Source organism: Drosophila rhopaloa, unplaced genomic scaffold (assembly GCF_018152115.1).
Source record: "Drosophila rhopaloa isolate 14029-0021.01 unplaced genomic scaffold, ASM1815211v1 contig_2, whole genome shotgun sequence".
Taxonomy (NCBI): Eukaryota; Metazoa; Arthropoda; class Insecta; order Diptera; family Drosophilidae; genus Drosophila; species Drosophila rhopaloa.
In genome coordinates, this window is record NW_025335083.1 from 9282720 (window position 1) to 9303389 (window position 20670).

General features: G+C 37.2%; 3 protein-coding genes across 3 annotated transcripts; all 3 read right to left on the reverse strand.

Moving 5' to 3' along the window:
* Positions 1–11782: 11782 nt before the first annotated feature.
* Positions 11783–12503, reverse strand: LOC108040754. Its single transcript, XM_017118340.1, has 3 exons — positions 12382–12503; positions 12143–12319; positions 11783–12080 (listed from the first exon to the last, which is right to left on the reverse strand). Exons 1-3 carry the CDS (start codon positions 12437–12439, stop codon positions 11863–11865), a joined length of 453 nt encoding a protein of 150 aa, XP_016973829.1. The 5' UTR covers positions 12440–12503; the 3' UTR covers positions 11783–11862.
* A 1261-nt stretch (positions 12504–13764) lies between these two features.
* LOC108040753 lies at positions 13765–14600 on the reverse strand. The gene is made up of 3 exons (XM_017118339.2): positions 14468–14600; positions 14221–14406; positions 13765–14152 (listed from the first exon to the last, which is right to left on the reverse strand). The coding sequence occupies exons 1-3, from the start codon at positions 14523–14525 to the stop codon at positions 13944–13946; spliced, it is 453 nt and encodes a 150-aa protein (XP_016973828.1). The 5' UTR covers positions 14526–14600; the 3' UTR covers positions 13765–13943.
* Positions 14601–19668: 5068 nt separating this feature from the next.
* LOC108040745 (trypsin-1) lies at positions 19669–20577 on the reverse strand (the record flags this gene model as incomplete). Its single annotated transcript, XM_017118328.1, has 1 exon — positions 19669–20577. A coding segment is annotated over one exon (831 nt), but the record flags the coding sequence as incomplete, so codon positions are not given.
* Between the last annotated feature and the right edge of the window lie 93 nt (positions 20578–20670).

Sequence of the window (20670 nt, forward strand, 5' to 3'; positions counted from 1 at the left end):
TCTTTTTATAAAACATATTTTCTTAATAAAATATATATAACTAAAGTTTTAGGAAATAACTACACAATATAATGTTGAAAACATCGGAAGAAACGTTTAGTTAGCTGTTTATCCTCAAAGTCTATAACTTTTACTTAGCTGTTTATCATTGAACAACGATTGGTTTAATAAAATTCACCATTTTTAAACTATCCACTTAATTACAAACCCAATTGACAACATTCAAATTTTATCTATTAATGAGAGCACTAACTTAAAGTCATTGATACATTTGAATTTAAACAGTAATTTGATAATCGATATAATTAAGTGCTGCAATACATTTAACATCTCATTTACGTGATGGCTCAATAACTACACTCACTTTTTCACCTCTAATTACTCAAATATCTCTTACCACCAAGTCAAAATCTGTTTGCCTGCCTGTTAATAATGGCCACCCAAATAATATAAATTAATCTTCGAGACTCGAAAAAGTCCTTTCAATAGCTCTGCTTGTGTTTTTGTTTCAGTTTCCACTTCCGTTTTGGTGTTTCCCCACAAAAACACACAGAGAAACATGACCACAGACCGCAGCTCCGCATGTTTTACAATTTACACTTAATTGTTTAGCACGACAAGAGCAGAAACACCGAAAACAGCAACTGAAACGGCATCAACAAGACCGACAATTATAAGCCAGCCATAACAACAATTACAATTACACGGAACACTTACAGGGGAAATTATAATTAATTTATGCCGAGTGTTGCAAGTGTTTGCTTGGACGCCTCTAAGTGAGCTACTGAGTTCCTTTTTTTTTTTTGGTTTCATTCCACTTGACACTCGCACCTAATTGCGTGGTAATTGAAGGGTCCTGCAGGACGAAAGGAATGGCAATTAAGAGTCATTATGGTGGGTTAAACGGAAGCTGCCAGCAGAGCAAAAGGATCCGGGTTCTTATCCGAGGCATTATAACATCTAAAATCAAGACCCAATCAAGCCACTTAATTCCCTCTAAATCAAAGTAGAATGCTTGGCCAATTTGTCTGACTTCGACTACAAATCAACATTTGTTGCCATCAATCAAATTTTGAATACAAACAAGCTGGCAACGAACTTTTCCTCTTCAAAGGGGTGAAGAGGTCATCAAATAGAGTTTCATGCTTAATTAGTTTTAATGCGTAATAAGCATATTTCGGCTGAATTAGCCAAAAACATCGACCGTAACTGCGATTGCAACTGCAACAACAGCACAAATGTTCAATTGTAATGGCAATTTGGGCCTTAAAGTATGCAGTGCACATTTTCAATTATTCATAGTTGAAATTGCAAATGCGTAATGAAATGAAATCAAAAGCAGAATTTCCGATATGTGCAGTCCAACCTAATTCCGCCCCCCGAAAATCCCTAACCCAATCGATCTCGTCCCCAATGGAGTGGAAATGCCCTTGAGCCGTTTGCATGTTCATGTCGACGTCATTTTCCATGGTATAGTAATTACACTAATCTATGTTTCGAGTGTCCATGTGTGAGTGTGTAACTGTGTGTATGTATGTGTGTGTGTGTGTGTGTGTGTGTGTGTGTGTGTGGGCCTATGTAAATGCATTTGAAATTGACCCTGGAGACATTTTCGTTTGCCAGAAAATGAAACCCAAAACGCATTTATTGTTTTGTCCTCTTGTTGTTTGCTGTTTGCTTCTCAGTTTGTTTAATTGTTTGCCAGCTCCAAGTGTTTCTTGGTTGTTGGCAATTTGTCGACCGGTTTAAATTTATTGTAAACAGAGCAACGAACAGAATATTGACCAAATTTAAATAATAGTTTTAGAAAATGCTTTATTAATTGAGTGAGATATGGCACAGTTTGAAATTTATAGTGTGCTTATTTACGGAACAACTAACTGATTTGATTATGTCTCTCTAATGAGTCCATTAAAAATAAACGATAAAAATATTGCCAGTGAGGGGGAACCATAAACTATTTAACTCAGTTGCTCAGTCGATTGCTAAACAAATTTAGCTTTGAAAAATTTCGAAAAACAAATTGAATTAACACAGAAGTGCACAATACAATTTAATTGCTCTGGTCAGAGCGTTGGCAGTGTTCTCCTCAGCTCACTCTGCCACCAGTGGTCATGTCTAGTCAATAAAATATGAATTATTTGAAATATTCAAACGCCCCAAATAAATCAAATGCCAACACTCAACACCATCAAAACGAGGGCGAGTAGGAGAGAATGAGAAATTTACAAGTATTTTTTGTGTTGCTGAATTGTGTGCTGGCTGCCAAAAAATTTTCCAACTGAGGATAATATTTTTTTATCAGGAAACAGCAAAAATTTGTGTTGCCGTTGTGGTTGTCTAAATAAATTTTTTATTGACCATGGTTAACGCTTCACTGGCCAATAAACAGAGACAGGCGCGGGGGTCAGGGGCGTGGAAAAGGCAAAAACCACTGGAGAATGCCAAATTGTGTGGCCGAGGGGCGGCGGCGGGCGAAGGAGTGCTCAAAGTTCTGGCTTCCCACACAAACGCCTCAAAGCATGCCACAAGTTATTTTCACAGCCCAGCTCACTCACACAGCAGGCAGTCGAGTGTGCGTGGTGAGGTGCCTTTGTGTGTGTGCATGTGTGGGTGTGCTTGTCTGTGTGGAACGAATAAATGTATGAATGAACGAATGAAATGCTCAAATTACACATGTTATACAATTGTTGGCAGAAAATATGATTATGCTTGGGGGATAAAGGCCAGCAGAACCCCGAATACGCCCAACGAAATTTCAAATGTCTAAACGTGCGTTTGTGTTCCTTCTTAGAGGTGTTAATCTGGAAGAGAAAATGACGACTACATTTATATACCCTTTTCACTTTTATGTAGACATTAATTGGGATCGCGCCAATGTGCACTCACATGAATTGTATTTAAGATAATATAAACTCATTCATTAAGTTTCACTAAAATAAAAAGTATTTGAAAAGGTAACAAACAACATCTTTGTCCATATAATTTTAATTAACAGCTTACTTCCAATACTTTTAAACAATGTGAACGAACAAACTTTTACAAGTTGATCCAGATAACCCCTTATTTTGTTATTATTTGGTATTATACAAAAGTTGAAACATGTTTCAAAAGATAAACAAATTCTAAAGACGACAAGGTAAAAGCCTGGCACCATACAAAATAACACAAACAACGTTTCTTACAAGTTCCTAGCTAAAGTAACATAAGTGATATACTGATATTATGCTTAAACGTAAGGAAGGAACTTAAGCAAGCAAATATGTTTCTTATAATCAAGCACATGAAATTAATTAATTCTTCAACTATGTGCTCCCAAAAATTAAATTAAATATTTTATGTGGCATATTCCACAAACTATTATTGGTAAATTAAAAGTAAAAGTTAATAAACTTTAACTAAATATTTAAAATTTTATTTTTGGTCATAGTACATTGATCATTCGCTGTTTTCCCAACGACCACATTCCATAAATTCATAACACGTTTTCCTGTTACCGTATTTCGCCTAGCTATCGACTGCTCAGACGGATTTTATCCTTCTTGACTGGCTTTTATTCTCGCATTTTACGTGTCTCATGTGCGCTCATTTTCAACTTTAAAGCAGCCGGAGGAAGGAGGCAGAGGGCTGGTTGAAAACGAAATGAAATTAATATGAAGTTTGACTTAACGCCTCATAAATCATTGTCCAATTTTCAGACGACAACGATACGGGGACACGGACTTCAGGACTTCAGGACTCCGGACTCAGGACTCTGAGCCGGAGAGCCAGAGAAAATACGGGCCATCCTGTGGTGGCGACGCTGTCCTGCTGACGTTGTAACACAAACACACTTAAAATGATTGAAATATATGTAGAGTCGGATATATGCGTAACATGGCACGACATCGCCCCATATATAGTACACAACCCGACTATATATTGGCTGGCTAGCATCCTAGACGAGCGAAGACTGAAGACTTCCTCATTACACGCTTGTCACGTGCACATTTAACGTTCCGTTGCACACACACATCCACATAATTATACGCACACACAAGCAGGACCACCAACACCAACACTAACACCAAGGCATGACAGTCATTCATATTAATATTGTTGGTCAAAAAAAAAATGGAGGAACAACAGCGGCACGGAGAAACGACTCTTTACACGCTAGAAGAAAAGACTTGCATACCAATTTTTACATTCTAAATATCTCAAAAAAAAGATAACATTTTAAAACTTTAAGTGTAAGTGATACAAAAAATTAAAAGCACTTAAATAACTTTGTAATTCAGGAAGAACTTAAAATTAAATGTCAAAGATGTTTAACATCCCATTCAAATTTTAGTTTTTATAAATATAAAGTTAGATATAAGTTAAAGCTGTAAAAATGGCTTTAAGCCAATTATTTATTTGAAGATAATTGCCTGAATAATATTAATTTTAAATTAATAAAAAAAGAAAAATTAAGGTACACAGTTTATCAGATTAAAAATAATTTTTCACACTTATTAGCTTTAACTAGTGCACCAATAAAATTAAATTTAAATCTCCTTGAACAACTTCAAGCCGAAAACAATCTCCAGAAAACAAAAGCAAAGCAGACCATCATATCAAGTCCTTGTTAAGTTAGTCAAATTTTATGTTCCCACAACTGCTGGGATATGTAAATTTTTCCTGTGGACAAACTAGAAGAACAATATACAGCAGTATAAGCAATGCATGGCAAGTGTTTTTCAATTTGTTTTGCAAATTATGCAGCAAAGTGGGAACTCGAAAATTAAACCAGGTCTGGAAATATTGTTAAAGCTAAAGATTAGAGACGGGAAAACTTTAAAATGCAAACTTGGCAATGGAAACTAAATATTTAAAAAGCTATGTCAGCACGTATATGGAATTTAAAATTTCATGTGTGTACTCGCCCTTTTAAATTGCCCTAATCAAATTGCCCGCTTCTACTTTTAATTCCATTTCAAATTTCTGCACTATTTCGGATTGCAGCCAACAAGTTCATGTGTAATTTAATGGCAACTAAACAGACCCAGAGATCCGAGCCGGGTCATTAAGCTTGGACTTGAAACACTGACCACATGAGCCGCAACCACATGACGCCGTCGCCCCACTCAACCACATATCCACACAGCCATCCAAGCCAACCACCCATCCACATTTGGAGATAATTAAACATGCTGCGCACGTGCAGCGGCTGCTTTCAACATTTTATGCTCAAGCAAAAATGAAATAAAATGCGGGGAGCCCTACGGGGGAATTCGGGGGGATGGGGACTCATGTCTGGGTCTGTGTTCCACAAATTGAACCGCAAGTAGACGGAGCAACTGCTGACCAACAACAGCAACAATTTTATATATATTAATTAAAAGGAATTTTACGCGCTAATGAAATAAAATGTGAAAGTGTGTGTGTGTGTGAGAGAAGGGAAGCTTAATAAGGATGTGTGTGTATGGTGCATATGCAATAAAAAGATTTCCACAATTTAATTTGGCAAGGAAATAAGGCACACAAAAACAAATGCACGTTACACATACGCCCCGTGGACCACGTAGTATTAATGATATCCCCAGATCCGGAAGAGCGTTATCCGTCCGGAATCGAGACAGTTCCCACAGCAGTTGCCGAGGAACTGAAAGTCTGTTAAAATGGCTGAAACATGGTCGGATGCAACTGCCAACGTGTTGTCAGTGCAACATGTTCGATCGAACCACTGTTAAGGTGGGCGGTTTCTGCAAATGTTATTGCAGCTGTTAAGGTAATGATGTGTGGCCATTGGTAATTGAATATGTGGGGAATTCACGGCGAAATAATTAACCCAAAAACACTCATCTTCTTGGGCAGCTTCCCATGCATTACAATTAAGAGAATACTTTTTTATTTTCCATTGCACTTTTTGAAGCAACGTAAAAGCATCCCAGGATCTACCACCCTTTAATGCACACTCGGGCCATATCCTTTTCCATCTGCTGGCCATTGCTGACCCATATCGTGGCAGTTCTGTCAACGTTTTCTGACAAATATTGTGACAGCTGTCACCGAAAGCGAAAGTGACAGGCCACTGACCCGCACTTCCGGTTTGCTGTTGACTTCTCAGCTCCCCATTTTCCAGCACAACTGTACCTTGTGCAAGGGAATTTACCCCGACGCATCTTTATAATTGAAAATTAATAGTCGCTAGTTGCTTGTTTATGCATTCTCCGGTTGCCCATCGACCTCCCCCCCTTTTTTCTGGCTTGCATTTCACTGATTTCGGTTTCCATTTTGCATTTTCGGTGTCCGAATGATGGGTGTGGGTGGCAGCCCTGGCCATTCCCGGAGAGTGGACACGCGTTCAGGCAAACAATACCAATTACCAGGCGCGTAACGGCGCGGTACAGGATATGTGCCAGGTTGGAGGATATGAGAGCCCGTGCGTGTGTGTGAGTACTTCCTGGGTGCCCTCACATATTCATATAGATATATATGCACGTGGATGGGTGAGTGTGTGCGAGTGTGGCTGTGTGTCAACCATGGCCAATGCAGATGTCTGCTTGTGTTTGTTTTTTGCTGTTTGTTCGTTTAACTGACATTCGTCCAGTGTTATTTTTCCCTCCAACCGCCCCACCACTTTTATGGTTTTTTTTGTTTGTAGTCACTGCCTGACCGAGAAGCCATTGTACAATTTTAATTGGCGTTTCAGTTATTGAAATGTTGCACCCAGATCGATTTATATATGCCCTATGGCTCAGGGTATCATGGCAAGCTAAAGAGAAAAAGGGATTAAATATGATCGACATGGTATGGAGACAAAGACTGTCGATATAATCTTATTTGTTAAGCTGAGCTGTTTAGGTGCAGTTTTATTTTAACAATTTAAGGTTTATATAATTTACAATTCAGCAAAACGCTATATGTACCACATTTTAAAAAAATTAAAGGTACTTTGTACTTTATGTATTTAAAGATTTTTTTGTCGCAAAATAAAACCCTTTTTTAAAAGGGAGGGTAACCAAACTTCACGCTCAAAAGGTCGAGTTCCATCGTTGTTTTCCGGGATATTAACAGTCAATAATGTCAGGTTTTTGTCGAACATATGCGGCAGCGATTTTTCATTGTCGCCGCAATAAAAGGAGTTTTTCTCTTTCTGTCTATCTTAATATTTTAATTTTACCTGCATTTCACTTTTAATATGCTTAAATGCTGCTGAAGAAAAAAACAATAGCTATATGAAGTGTCACTTTTGACGGTGCGAATAATGATTGATTTTCAGCTTGAGTGGAGATATTGAATGGCCTGAAACAGATTTCCACACTAATTGAAATGCAACGAAGTGCCCGTTTGAATTAAACTTTGTAGCTTCCTGTTTTTGTTTATCGTTTCAGATTTTGGTGTTAATAATAATATAAGCAGGCGAAGACTTGTTTTGCTTCAGAGATTGTTTCCTAATAACAAACACGACACACCCTAATTCCCTGTCCCTACAAAATCTTTCGCACTTTCACCCAGCATCCGACAGATCACGTTGGCGCCTCGGCAAGGATTAAGTCATGCTGCTGTCATGCATAAATTCTGCAAGTTGTGCAACGGGAATGGGAAAGGACACGAGTTGGGTGAGAAATGGCTCTGTGTTTAATACAGTGGGATTTATTAAAAAACTTGAGAATAATGTTAATAAAATGAAGATTAGCCATATATTTTATATTGAAATATTATTCCTATTTTATGGCAGAAAAATCAATCAAGGGAATTTATGTTGTACCAATATTATCAATTGGATAGAGTAGATATGTTAAACTTAAATATAAGCTTCCTTCCCAATTTTAAAACTGTCTTCTTTTTGTATGGGCCCTAATTTGGTATTAGCTGAAATAAATAAAATTTAATGATTCATTTTACTGTATCACACATCTTTCGCATACTCACCGAGCTTAAATTCGAAAATCATTAGCCCAAAAACTTGCCTCAGTCTCTACATCCACATAACCACAACAATAAACTCGTTGGGTTGACACCAAATCACCATCAAATAAGCCAAATATCTTTCTAATTACTTACAAACAAATCCCAAACCGAAACTGAAACCAAAAGCTAAAACTGAGCTAAAGTTACATTGGCAGCAAACACACTAAAGGCATTTGCTAATCTCATGACAAAACCCAAAATCCAACCCTTTCTCAGCTCGTTATACTGCATTTTGCGGCAATGAGATAAACGTTTTAGGCAAATATTACAATAATAATTTTCAACCAGTTTCACAGAGTTTGAGGACAAGGAATTTTAAGCCACACTAAATCAAATTCCCCTTCACTTCTTTGTTGGTATTTTCACTTTTCATTTACAAATTCTTGGTGTTTACACTTTAGCTGCGTTTCATAAATTATAAATTCTCTGAATATGTATCGTGTACATATTTATATAAACAATTGATAAAGTATGTGTACAAAATTCGAAAAGCCGCAAACGAATGTGTAAATGTTTAGTATTTGTACTTGCCTCTAATTTATATGTTTCACATTAAAATGTAGATTTATGTGTTAGCCATGGGTTATGTCCTTCTGCTAATTTTTAGTAATACTTTCTCTTAAAATTGACACTGTAATATTGATACCTATATCTTTTCAAAATAAATGGAACCGAAGAAAATTGACATTAGTTTTCAGTCAAAATTATCACAATGTTAAAAACACTTTAGTTAAGTTTAGCTGAACTATTTATGCAAATATAATTTGAATTTCTATTTTAAACTTTGCATTATATAATACAATTAATGTGATTTTTGAATAATTCATATGGATATGCTTATTTATTGAATGAAGAAGACGCGATTTTAAATGTATGCACAATATTGAATAGCTTATTTGGCCTTTAATATCAGCATGTCATGTTTTCTATTTAATTCTGATTTCAGCATCATTATTCAAATTGCCTTTCTTTGATTTACATTCCGAAAATTCACAAAGCATCAAGCCATACCGCAGACATTTGCGACAATTTAAAATTTTAATACATATTTAATTCGCACATTTATTCACGGTAAAGTTATATGCAAAGGGCAAATTGAAATAACTGTCAGGCATTTCGTGTCAAATTACAATAATAATAAAAACGGAAAAATGAACGAAAACTAACAATGTGAAATTGAATAAAAGTGACCGAAGAAAGGAAGAGCTGAAAAAAACCAAATTAACCGCGAATTACAAATCAATTTAAATGCGGCAAACTTTTTTCCAGAAGCCAAACAATGAAACTTCTCGTTATTCTATTTCCGCGGAAGAAGCGGAAACTTTTAATTCAATTCCTGTCTCAGGCATGTCAATGAGTTTGCCTTTGTGGGTGGAGCCAGTATTCGGGCCTCTTTTGGCCTCTTGAATGCAACATTTTTGGTCGTCAGGAAGAATGGAAATTTGTTTAGTAAATTAAAAGTACTTAAAGTGCAAGTCAAGATCTCAGACTCCCTCTCCTAATATCGTCCTCCACACCACCGCTTCATCTGCACCATTATGTATTCTTTTTTAAAACATGCAAAATCACGTCTATGCATCTTAATAACTTTTCGTGCTCGAGCAAACAATGCGAACGTGAAAGTTGAATAGGTTTGGCTTAGTTATCAGAGGGTTCCCGTCTACGTTTTCGAAGAAGCGAATTTCTGGGGCTGCCGGGAGGTGGTTCACTCTATGGTCTCTCAATGCATAAATCAAATGTACATATTGTAGTTGAACTTAAACTTAATTTAGTTTCTGGGAGTTCCGAACAAGTTTTGTATATTGAGGGTGGGTTAAAATTCAGAGAGGGGGATATGGACAAATTTTAAATGGTAAGGGGTGCTTTGATTTTTGTGGTAGTTATATTGAAAGTCTTCCGATGCGTCCAGAATACAATCCCTTTATTAGAATAAACCTTCAAGCCCAAATATTACTTTTATAAAGAATTTAAATAACAATGGGTAGAGATGTGAGTACACCAATTTCCTGGCAATAAATTGATTACTACTTAAAAGGAAGGCCTTTTATATTAGCTATCTAAGTACATAGTTAAAGATTACGTTTATGGACGTCACAAACGCACCCATGGCGGTATATTTAATCCTCACTCGTCAGAAATTACATTTTTCTTATATATTTAAGTAAGCAACACAAATATGAAAAGTTTCATTATCAACCGTGGTTAGGGATTCAAATCGACTTTCTGACTTTAATTTTATATCGATAACTTAATGCCAACATGATTATTATCGTGCGAATTAATCTAATATAATTAAATAATTGTATTTTTCAATTTCGCAGAAAATAATTACAATAATTACATACATTCTTGAACCTTGGCTTGTTGGGCTTATTAGTCATCTGAGTTCTGGGAAATCCGGCCTTGAAGGACCACATCCTAACCTGCCACTTCTTCAGATCGTCTCGCGGGATCACCGAAAAGTTTTATTTGTTGGTCATTGAGATAGGCGCTTTGTGCACAATAATATTATTAAAGTGAAAGACTATGGACTGCTCCAGCTGGAATCAGTCGCTCTACTTTACTCTAGACCCACCCGCTCCTCGCTCCAGATGTCAATGCCATAACCATAACTTTGTTTAGCGAACACATCCATTCCCATTCCACGCGCACATGAAACAATTGAATCGAAAAGAAACAAATCAGTCAACAGGGCGATTCACCCACGTAACCCACCGAATGCAGCAAAAAACCACCCAAAAAACAAAGTAACAACAATACAAAAATTAATTGATGACGGACACCAACACACACACACACAAATAGCATGCATAGTATACACAGATGACGCACCAACACTAATTGGCAGCAGGAGCAACGTGGGCCATATAGCCAGGAAGTCGATTTGATAACGGTGCAGGATGTGATGGCAGCCCTTTCCCACTTTGGTTATGAAACATCCGGAAGGGAGCCTGTAACGGGACTTTGACAGCGGGTTAGAGGGCGGTGTGAACACGGCCAAATCGATGCAGACATAGACGAGCAACAATCAATCAATTAAATGCCTGACTGCAGCTCCAACAAACCGACGAGCCACAACAACCATGACATGACCCAAAGGATAATGTTCGGCATGCAAAAATGTGAGCCTGCCTTTTAGGCAGCCGGCAACACTATTAAAGATTTATTCATGTTTCTCGACTCATTCCAACTACGCCTTTCTCTGGGATAGTTTGCCAATTTAAGTGACAGCCTGAATTTTAAGAGTTCCCTGGATGACTAATGCAGCAAACGGAATTTTCATGAAGAGGGATTCGGTTGATCAATGAAGAACCATTCATTTTATATTGGCTAGAAAATCAGAAAATCCTTGAAATTGACCAACGAAAGGTAGAACGGTTTTCACTTTTACATCGGTTCATTGGACTAATTTTTAAAAAGGCCAACTAGAGCCAAACATTATAGCAAAATAGTGAATGATACAAGAATCTATCTTTGAATTTATTACAACATAGCTCTCAATTTGGCATTCCGTACGGTAACAACAGTTTGAATATACTAAAACCAGTTAATTTGGTAGAAAAATAAATGTTGTCAATACAAAAGCCTCAAATTAAGCAATAAACGTAAAGTGTGACACGGGTGCTTAACCCTCTTATTGTATTCTTACAACCAATTGCTTTATTAGACTTCTTTGTACTTAACAACACGTCTAGTCAGATGTATTAAGCTTGAACCCAGCACAAATAGACCCATAAATTTTAATCACCTGCTGATTAAAGACTTGTGAAATATTGAGAAAACGTGAACGGTCGGAAAGTCCAAGAAGCCAATCTAATCAATGCCGATAAGGAAACAAAAATAATAGGAGATATTTTAAAAATAATTTATTACGAAATAATTTCGTTTTCAGAATTTTAGCTCATCTATATAAATAGTCTTGTTTTAGGCAAAGATCTTGACCAGCAAGAGACCCAAAACGCTAGCCGCAATTGTGAGTGTGCTGCTGCTCATTTTTCCCGCCGGATTCTTGTTGCACTTATTGCCGGAACAGGTAAGACAGTGGGTTTTATTATAGTGGCCATAAGCAGGCTTCAAGCTCAAACTGCAGGCCCCAACATTGGGATGAATGCAGCCATGGATCTGATTGATCACATTGTTATCTAGTGGGACAAAGATATATAAGTCATATATCTTGATGATTTGTGTGATCCAAACTACTCACTCCAGGTGTACTTAAGAGCCAGGCAGTCGAATCGAGTACTGGTTAGATTCCTAACTCCCTGATGATAAACCTCCAGGTTGTGACTAGTCTCGTTGGCAGCCGCATTAGTACAGGTCACTTTTTTGGGACTCTTGCAGTCATTCGGCGTGGTACAGGTGTAGCACACCAGAGAATCAGCTATTCAATATTATAGATCATCAGTTTAACCCGAAGTTTTAATTTCTGTGGCTATGACTCACCAATTTGCACACAGACAAAGGCTACCAACAAACTGGCTATCAAAGCTTTGACAAACATATTGGATTTTATAATTGTCTTTTCAGTTAGAAAAGTAATACTACGTTCCTAGTCGCCGTTTCGCTTTAAACTAAACTCTGTTGGAAATCAAAGAACTCTTTTATAAAGCGTTTCTCTTAAGTTGTCGTAACTTCTAAATTCTTGGCAGATAAGCACGAGTACTTTCGTTGATTAGATTATCGCAACGTTTATAGACGAGTCAGCTTATCAAAACAGTTTGAATGGGAAATAGAAAGGGTTTCCCCTTAAGGTTTTCATTCAGTTTGTGTATTCTTATTTCTAAAATAGTATTTTTCTGCAAACATATTTTATGTAATTTTGTTCCAATCGAATAAAAGCAAAATTGAGATTATTTCATTTCATGTTTTCAATATTGGAACGTTATTAACTTATATAGTTATTTAAAACTTTTAGTACCTGCCAAATAATGCAAAAAAGTTATGTTCGTCTTAGGTCATGTAGCCAGATGTGTTTTGTATAATAATAAAGGTAAAAATAAACAGTACTTTCAATAAATTTAATTTCTACTTCTATGTATTTTGGATTACATTTAACGGAATTTTTGACAACTTACAAGAATTTTTAAAGAAAGATTGAGATTGTTTTGAATCCAACTTCCTAATCATTTGAGCTTTTACTTTCTTTAAATTCACTTTTTGTGTTATCTGGCATTTTGGGACCTAGCCCACAGTTGAAAATCTTACTCACAGCCTGACAATTTCACACCTCACTTCCCCATCAGTCCCCTCTATACGATCACACTTAATAACTCTTATCTCAGTCCGAACCTAATCAATATGCGCACCTATATGGCAATAAATAGGTAAAACACTTGCGTAAAATTGGTAGCAATCAAAAAGGGGAAGTATTTGGCTAGGTAACTTTATAAGTTGCCAAGCGACTTAAAAAGTATAACTGACTCATATTTTTTTTATTACTTAAATTAATCAACATTTTTTTATTACACATTTATTTCTTACCTATATGGGTTTATAGAAAATTTTAAAAACTATAAAGATTATACCTATAAAAAGGAAGTTATTTCTGAAAGCTTATAAATATTTGAAGTGAATAACGATAAAGTAAGCAATAAAATTTTAAGTAAACAATGTGGGTAAAAAACAGTGAATCACGTAAAAGTATTAAAAAACATTTAACCAAAATAGTCATGGAATATTCCGTAGGTGATTAATTTTTATGTTATTGATTTTCAAGATAATTTCAAAGACCAAAATTATATATTTGATTTCAGCAACGAGTCTTTGTCCTATTGATTGAAACTTTTCTGCTACGTAGATTACAAAATATCTCCGATAAACCCTTTATAGATTTTACATGATTAAACTCACTCTTTATTCTTGCCTTCTTTATAACAAAGACCATTATTGTTAACCATTTTAGTTTTATAATAAAATTTTGTTTTAATTAGCCATATCGAAAATAAATATTATACAATTGGAATTAAGTGTAAGTAATGCATTTGCTTCCCAATAAAATCATGGGTCTAGCTGAGGACCTTGGCCAGGAGCACGGCGATCACCGATCCTACGATGGTATAGGCACTTCCGCTGAAAGTTCCCGCAGGATTGCAGTAATCTGTGCCGCATTGAAGGCATTTCTTGGACCATCCACTCGCGGTGTTTGTCAAAGTAAGATCGCACACCTTAGTCTCATTGAAGACGCAGCCCAGGAACTCAGACGTGTGGGAGTAGTCTGGAGGAAAGTTATACAACATGGTTAGATAACCCCCTCTAAATCAGAAAAATCATTTAAATACATACTTGCTGCATGGTAGTAGGTGAGATTGGCACAAGCGAAGTTCAGACTGCCATTGACGGTGGGCACATTACTGTGGTACGATTCCAAATGAACCCTATTGGCATTTGCCGTAGAATTCGAGCAGGTTTCCGACGAAGGACTTTTGCATCCGGAGGGGGTGGTGCATTTGGTGCAGGTCAGCGAGTTGGCTAATAGTTAGAAGCATTCTGTTAACAAGGATTCCTTTTTGAAATTACCAATTTTTCTCACCAAACTGCACGCCCACAAAGGCCACAAGGACCACACAGATAAGCACTTTCTTCCACATTTCGATTGAGGGATAGTATTTATTTACTTAAAAACACAACTCTGCACAAAGCTGTCTAAAGCGAAACTGATTCGAATGCAGCCCATTCCTGCTCAATATGTAGTCCAGAATTGAACCATAATAAAAGCGGATTTTATGCCGGCTATAAAGATTAGATTCTGTTATCAATATGCTTCAACCCACATTGAGTCAGGGCAACAGTCATCAATTCGGGGACTTTTGTTGGTGGAGTGCATTTCTAGTTTGGTATATTTGTACTCGGAACACATTGGGGATACTTCTTATCAATAAAATTTCTAAACGATAACTCAAACAGAAAACGGCAGAAAGTTGATTTTATAACTTTTTCCACATCCGCTTATAAAGAGTGACGGCATAATAGGCGAATAGCCAATCGAATGACAAATACATGCATACATACTAAAATATTAATATTGATGTTTAACCTTCTCAATGTAATCGGGCTAACAATATCAGTAGATATCGTAGATAAAAGTAAATAAATCAACTACGACATAGCCACAACATGTTAGGATTACTTCCCATAAGTATATAAGAATATTAGTTTTAGTGCTATTGATTTATTTATATAGGCAATTCGTGACCCACTTTGAGTCAGACTTATTACTTTATGATATTTCAAAATAGTAAAGAAAATACCCAAATTAAATTGATATGAATTGATAGTGATGGCCTCATATAATACCTTTTCGTTTTTAATATAGATAAGATAGTGCTTGAATGGCATATATCTAAAATATTTAACTTAAAATAAAAGAGTGAAAAGTAACCATACAATGTGATTACAGATATTGATATTTATATTACAAATGGGTTTTCTACATTTTGGTTTGATTTCCGTTGGACTTTTATTTTTAATAAAATAATGATATTAATTTATTATGATATTAAATAATATACAAATTGTAACTTCAACTACAACTTCAATTTAAGTATTTGCTTAAATTAAAGATACCCAAATGTGTAGAAGACACGTAGCTTGGCAAATAAACCTAGATAAAACCCAAAAAAAATGTTTTCATTTTATTTATTTGTTTTTTTTTTTTGTTAAAACAAGGAATAATTTCAACAAAATTAGAAGAGGTCTTGCCGTAGGTGGAATTGAAAATCATACATCACAATCGTGGCCATTGCCCAGGACATGCCACGAATAGCTAAACAGCTACAACAACAGGAATGCTAAGCCGCTGTCAAGGATGCGTAGGGGAATATTACAAATGACAGGACAAATGACTGAGTGCATTGAGGAGAAGCAAGGAGAAGGTCGAGAGCACTCCAATCTGGTTACAAGAAAACAAGGGATCGCCTGCGGTCGAGATTTAACAAGAGAGAACGCTATAGTCGGGTGCCCCGACTATCAGATACCCGTTACTCAGGTAAAGGGAGTGCGAGGGAGATGGAGATAGAAACTTTGATCACGCATAACTTTTTAACGAATGGTCCGATTTGAAAAACATCTTCTACATTTCGATAGGTATTGATAAACACAATAAAACTGCATTTTTACTTTTCCGAAATATTTAAATTTTTAAAATCGTATATAAGCGATTATGGGCGTTAAAGGGGGCGTGGCACCATTTTGAAACAAACTTGCGCTGCGTAGGAACTTCTAAAATCTACATGCAAAATGCCAATCTTCTAGCTTTTATAGTTTCCGAGATCTCAGCGTTCATACGGACAGACAGACAGACGGACAGACAGACGGACAGACGGACAGACGGACAGACGGACATGGCTATATCGACTCGGCTAGTGACCCTGATCAAGAATATATATACTTTATAGGGTCGGAAACGCTTCCTTCTAGCTGTTACATACTTTTGCACGAATACAATATACCCTTTTACTCTACGAGTAACGGGTATAAAAAGTACGTGTATCCGAGTGTCCAAACAGGTAAACAACAGAATTACAATATGCTTTCTTAAAAATTAAAAACGAAAAAAAAAACAGGAGTAAACAAGCAGCAGCGGGCTTTTTCTGACAGGACAATAAGCAAGGATAAGCATCGAAATGATGATGATGATGGCGGTGGGGATGGAGGGGGGTTGAAAGTGGCTAAGAGCTGGCAAAGAAAATACAAGCACAAACATAGATACAGATATGCGACAGGCGACAACGATAGCAAAAGTCGACGAGTCTGACAGATACATTTTAGTCCTGTTGCGGCTCCTGTTTGTCTACTTTTTCCGCTTTTTGTTCCTGCCCTTTTTGTTCCGCTTCTCGCAGGTCCTGGCCACATTTCCGCATGCACATTGCACTCGTATTCCGGTCACGTATCCTTTTTAATCCTGACAAGAATATTATTTCCATAAAAAACACACACACTCACAGGAATTGCGAGTTGTGGCAGCATCCCGGCAGATCAAGCATACGCCGCGTAGGCCACCTAACTGAGTCATAGACAAGTCGCAACGGTCCTAGACCAGATGTATTTAATCTTTCGAATATATATTTCTGTACAACTCCAGGCAGGACGGCAGTGCAGAATATAAACAAATTTAAATAAATAGAAAGGAAAATTCATTCCTAAACAAATAAGAAAAGTATCTCTAAGAAACTAAAATTGAGACTAGAGATTTCATAAATGAAAATAGGTTTTAGGAATGTACTAACGATTGCAATAAGTTTAATTTTTTTTAAATGTATTTAAGCATTTTTGTAGCAAAGCAATGTTAGTAATAAAAAATAAATTGATAATTTCCTTTAAAACAAGTGCAGTGAAATATGAAACTAATTTAAAAAAAGTTTCAGTTTCAGAATTGTTATTGAATTATGTATTTTTGTATTGCGAAATAAGGATTAAATAGATCTTTTTGGTCTCGACCATATTTGTTGTTCACATAACAAATTACAAAAGCTGCAAAATAATTTATAACAATCGATTGTTGTTGGGCCATCTGGACGCACACAAACACACACACACACTCGATTTCGGACTGGCTAAGAGAACAACAATGTGGACTACAATGCAAACAAATCGACAAACTATAATAATAAGACAGTCCCCTGGCATGCCAGCAGATAAAATTAGGGAACGAGGAGGTCCTCGGGAAATGGGCGGGGAATATGGAGCCCGACTCATTGCATTGTCTGCAGCAGCTGCAAAAACTTTCAACATCAATGAAAGGAAACAAACAAATTTTACATTTTCTATGTCTCGGTGGCTCCAATGAACAACAAAAAAAAGGGAAGCGAAAAAATAAAAACAAGACAAAGGGGGGAAAGGGGGGATTCAGAAAGAAAAACAATAACAAAAGCAGCTTAAGTACTGCCACAAGTCGTTAGTGGAGGTCGCCAATCCTGAAGAGGGCCCGAGGAACTTTAAAGGATAAACAGAAGGAACCTAATTGCATCTTGGAGAATAAAATGTCTAGGTATAATTCGTAGATTATGAAAATAAAAAAAAATGGAACATTAAAATTGAATACAAATCTGTCTGGAGCTAGATAATTTAAAAAATTTGTTCTGTTTTCTTAAAGAATGGATTTATATTCTCTGAGTTTTAACGACTTTGGTAACTTCTAAAAAATAATAAATAAATTCCAATGAAGTGGAAAACCTTAATACACTTATGTAGTATTTCGACGAAATTAAAGATACTGTATTTATTGCAAGACGAAATTGATTTATGTATGCAAATGTTTTTAAATAAATCATAAAGCACTAGTGACCATCAAACTTATAGTGATATTAATTGAAGCTAGAAAATTCAAATATTGTTTTCTGTGTTCTTAATAAAAGGATTTATCTTCTTTATGAGGTATTAAATGTTTTTATTTTTTCTTACAAATAGCAGTGCCTTGTAAATTCTACAAAAAATAAATCAATTCTAATAAATGTGACCAACCTAAACATATGTAAGTAATATTTTGACAAAACTAAGAAGACAATCTGTATAGCAAATCAAAATTTCTTAATGTATGGAAATCATTCTTAATTCACAATAATTTTAATAGCAACACCTTTAACAGGTCGATAATTTTTGGAAAAAAATATTATTATTATATTATTAATATTATTATTGTTAGCGTATAGTAAAATAAAATAAATAATGCAATAATCGAATAGAACAATTATAGAAGAGGCAAAATATGGTTTCCAGTAGTGTTTATTTTGTGTTTAAAGTCACGCTAGGTGATTCCTATTGAACAGTAAATACCCCTAAAAGTATGCTTCGCAGTGACCCACTTGAGTTCATTTGAAAGTTGAAAATTGCCACGCCAAGTTTACCTTGTAACCCATCTCTCGACATAACCGTTCAATTTGCAGTTCATGTCTTGGCTTCGTGCCTTTTACCCCTTTTTTGTGCAGCTCCTGCTCCTTGCTGTTAACAAGTTCACGTGCAAAATTGCAATGACCCGAAGGACACAACGGGTGATTTGCCGCCCGGCACTCCCCCTTTAGCACCTGTGGTCGTCCTGCTAACTGCTTTGACAACCGTAGACGGTGAAAGGCAACCGAAAACGTCAACGGAAAAGCCAGAAGAAAGACAACAATGGGAAACACTCGCAGCAATTTGCAGCATTTAATCAACAATTAGTGAGTGCTGGAAAATGGAAAATGGCTGGGAAAACTAGAAGACAACTAGAAAAACAAGAGACCGTCCACACGGTAAACTGCAATCGAAGATGAAAAACACCAAGAGGGAGCACTCGAAATGGAAACTTCTGCCACTCGCACTCGCCCCAATCAATTCACTTTACCTATGCCAACTTTGTAATTTTTTTTCCTTCCTGTGAACTTTTATTTGCCTTTGGGCCAATCATTAAGTAAATTTGCTCTTTCCCTATGCCTGTCTGCAGTTATTGATATGACTTGGTCAGCCCTCCACAAAACCCTTTATACCCTTTTCCTTCCAGACTGTGACAATATTTGTACTCAAGGTTTTTCTGGGTCAATTGCTTCGGTTGGATATGATAAATGGATAAATGGAGCTGCAGCTGCTGCAATGATAGTCTCGGAAATTCCTTGATTGAATTGGTTAAGAATTGCTTATACTGAAAGTTTAATTGTTTTCTTGTTTTTATACTATTTTGAATAAATGCCTTAGAAAAGCGTTTAAAAATTCTTTCTATTACAAGCCATTTGAGTTTTCTGCTTTCTGAGTTACAAATTACACTTCACACTTTAAAGGGTCGTTGTTTATTTGTCGTTTATTTTAATCTATTTTGAATTAGAATTTGATAATCAATTGGTCTCAAATGTTACTAGTAGAGGCAATCCAATCGCGAACCGCAGCGACCCTTGAGTATACTCCGGGATAGTTTGGCCTGGCACATCCGTAGCCCCAGGAGACGACGCCCCACAGGATGCCGTCGGCGGCCAGAGGACCTCCCGAGTCACCCTGGCAGGCGTCCTTGCCTCCCTCCGGCAATCCGGCGCAGATCATGCGATCCGTGATGCTCCCAAAGTTGCCATACGCCTCCGTGCACTGCGTCTGGCTGACTTTGGGCACAGTTACGGCCCGGAGAATGGCTGTGGATTCTTGGTTGCTCTGCGTGTTCCCCCAGCCGGAAACCAGGACGGGAGTTCCATCGGCTATGTCCGCATCCTGTTCGGGAAGACCTACGAAAGCCTGCGTCACGTTCGCGGCACTATATTCCTCCAGCTCGAGGAGCGAGAAATCAAAGTCGATGGTGTAGGCATCGAATTTGGGATGCCGATGGACCCGTTTGATCCCCACCAGCTGACCGCCTTCGGAAGTGCGCGACGATCCAATGCGGACCTTGGAGATGAGTATGGCCGATCCTTCGGTGCAGTGGGCTGCTGTGAGGACCCAACCCTGGGCGATCAGAGAGCCACCGCAGAAGTGGTAGCCACGCTGCAGGGAAACCTGGTAGGGAATGTCCTTTATACTGGTCACCTGCCCGCCCACAATGCGTCCATCCAGTCGTGGTCGCCTCGCTGTGCCCGCGAGACTCAGATTCACCAAGAGAATCGCACCGAGAAGCAGCTGAAGAATCGTTCGCGCCATGACTTCAACTCCGATGATCGATCGCTTGTACTGCAGGTGCAGCCCGATCCGTCTTTATATAGAGTCCACCAATCAATCAAACCGACTATCAATTGCGCATTCAGGGTCAACTCCTGCTCTCTCGCCTCACCTCGCTCTGTCCACTTG

Coding starts and splice junctions, on each gene's coding strand:
- LOC108040753 (XM_017118339.2), bottom strand. CDS start 14,525: ATGTGGAAGAAAGTGCTTATCTGTGTGGTCCTTGTGGCCTTTGTGGGC. Junction 14,407..14,467: donor CTTTGTGGGCGTGCAGTTTG/GTGAGAAAAATT, acceptor TCTAACTATTAG/CCAACTCGCTGACCTGCACC. Junction 14,153..14,220: donor CACCTACTACCATGCAGCAA/GTATGTATTTAA, acceptor ACTTTCCTCCAG/ACTACTCCCACACGTCTGAG.
- LOC108040754 (XM_017118340.1), bottom strand. CDS start 12,439: ATGTTTGTCAAAGCTTTGATAGCCAGTTTGTTGGTAGCCTTTGTCTGT. Junction 12,320..12,381: donor CTTTGTCTGTGTGCAAATTG/GTGAGTCATAGC, acceptor AATATTGAATAG/CTGATTCTCTGGTGTGCTAC. Junction 12,081..12,142: donor GGCTCTTAAGTACACCTGGA/GTGAGTAGTTTG, acceptor TTGTCCCACTAG/ATAACAATGTGATCAATCAG.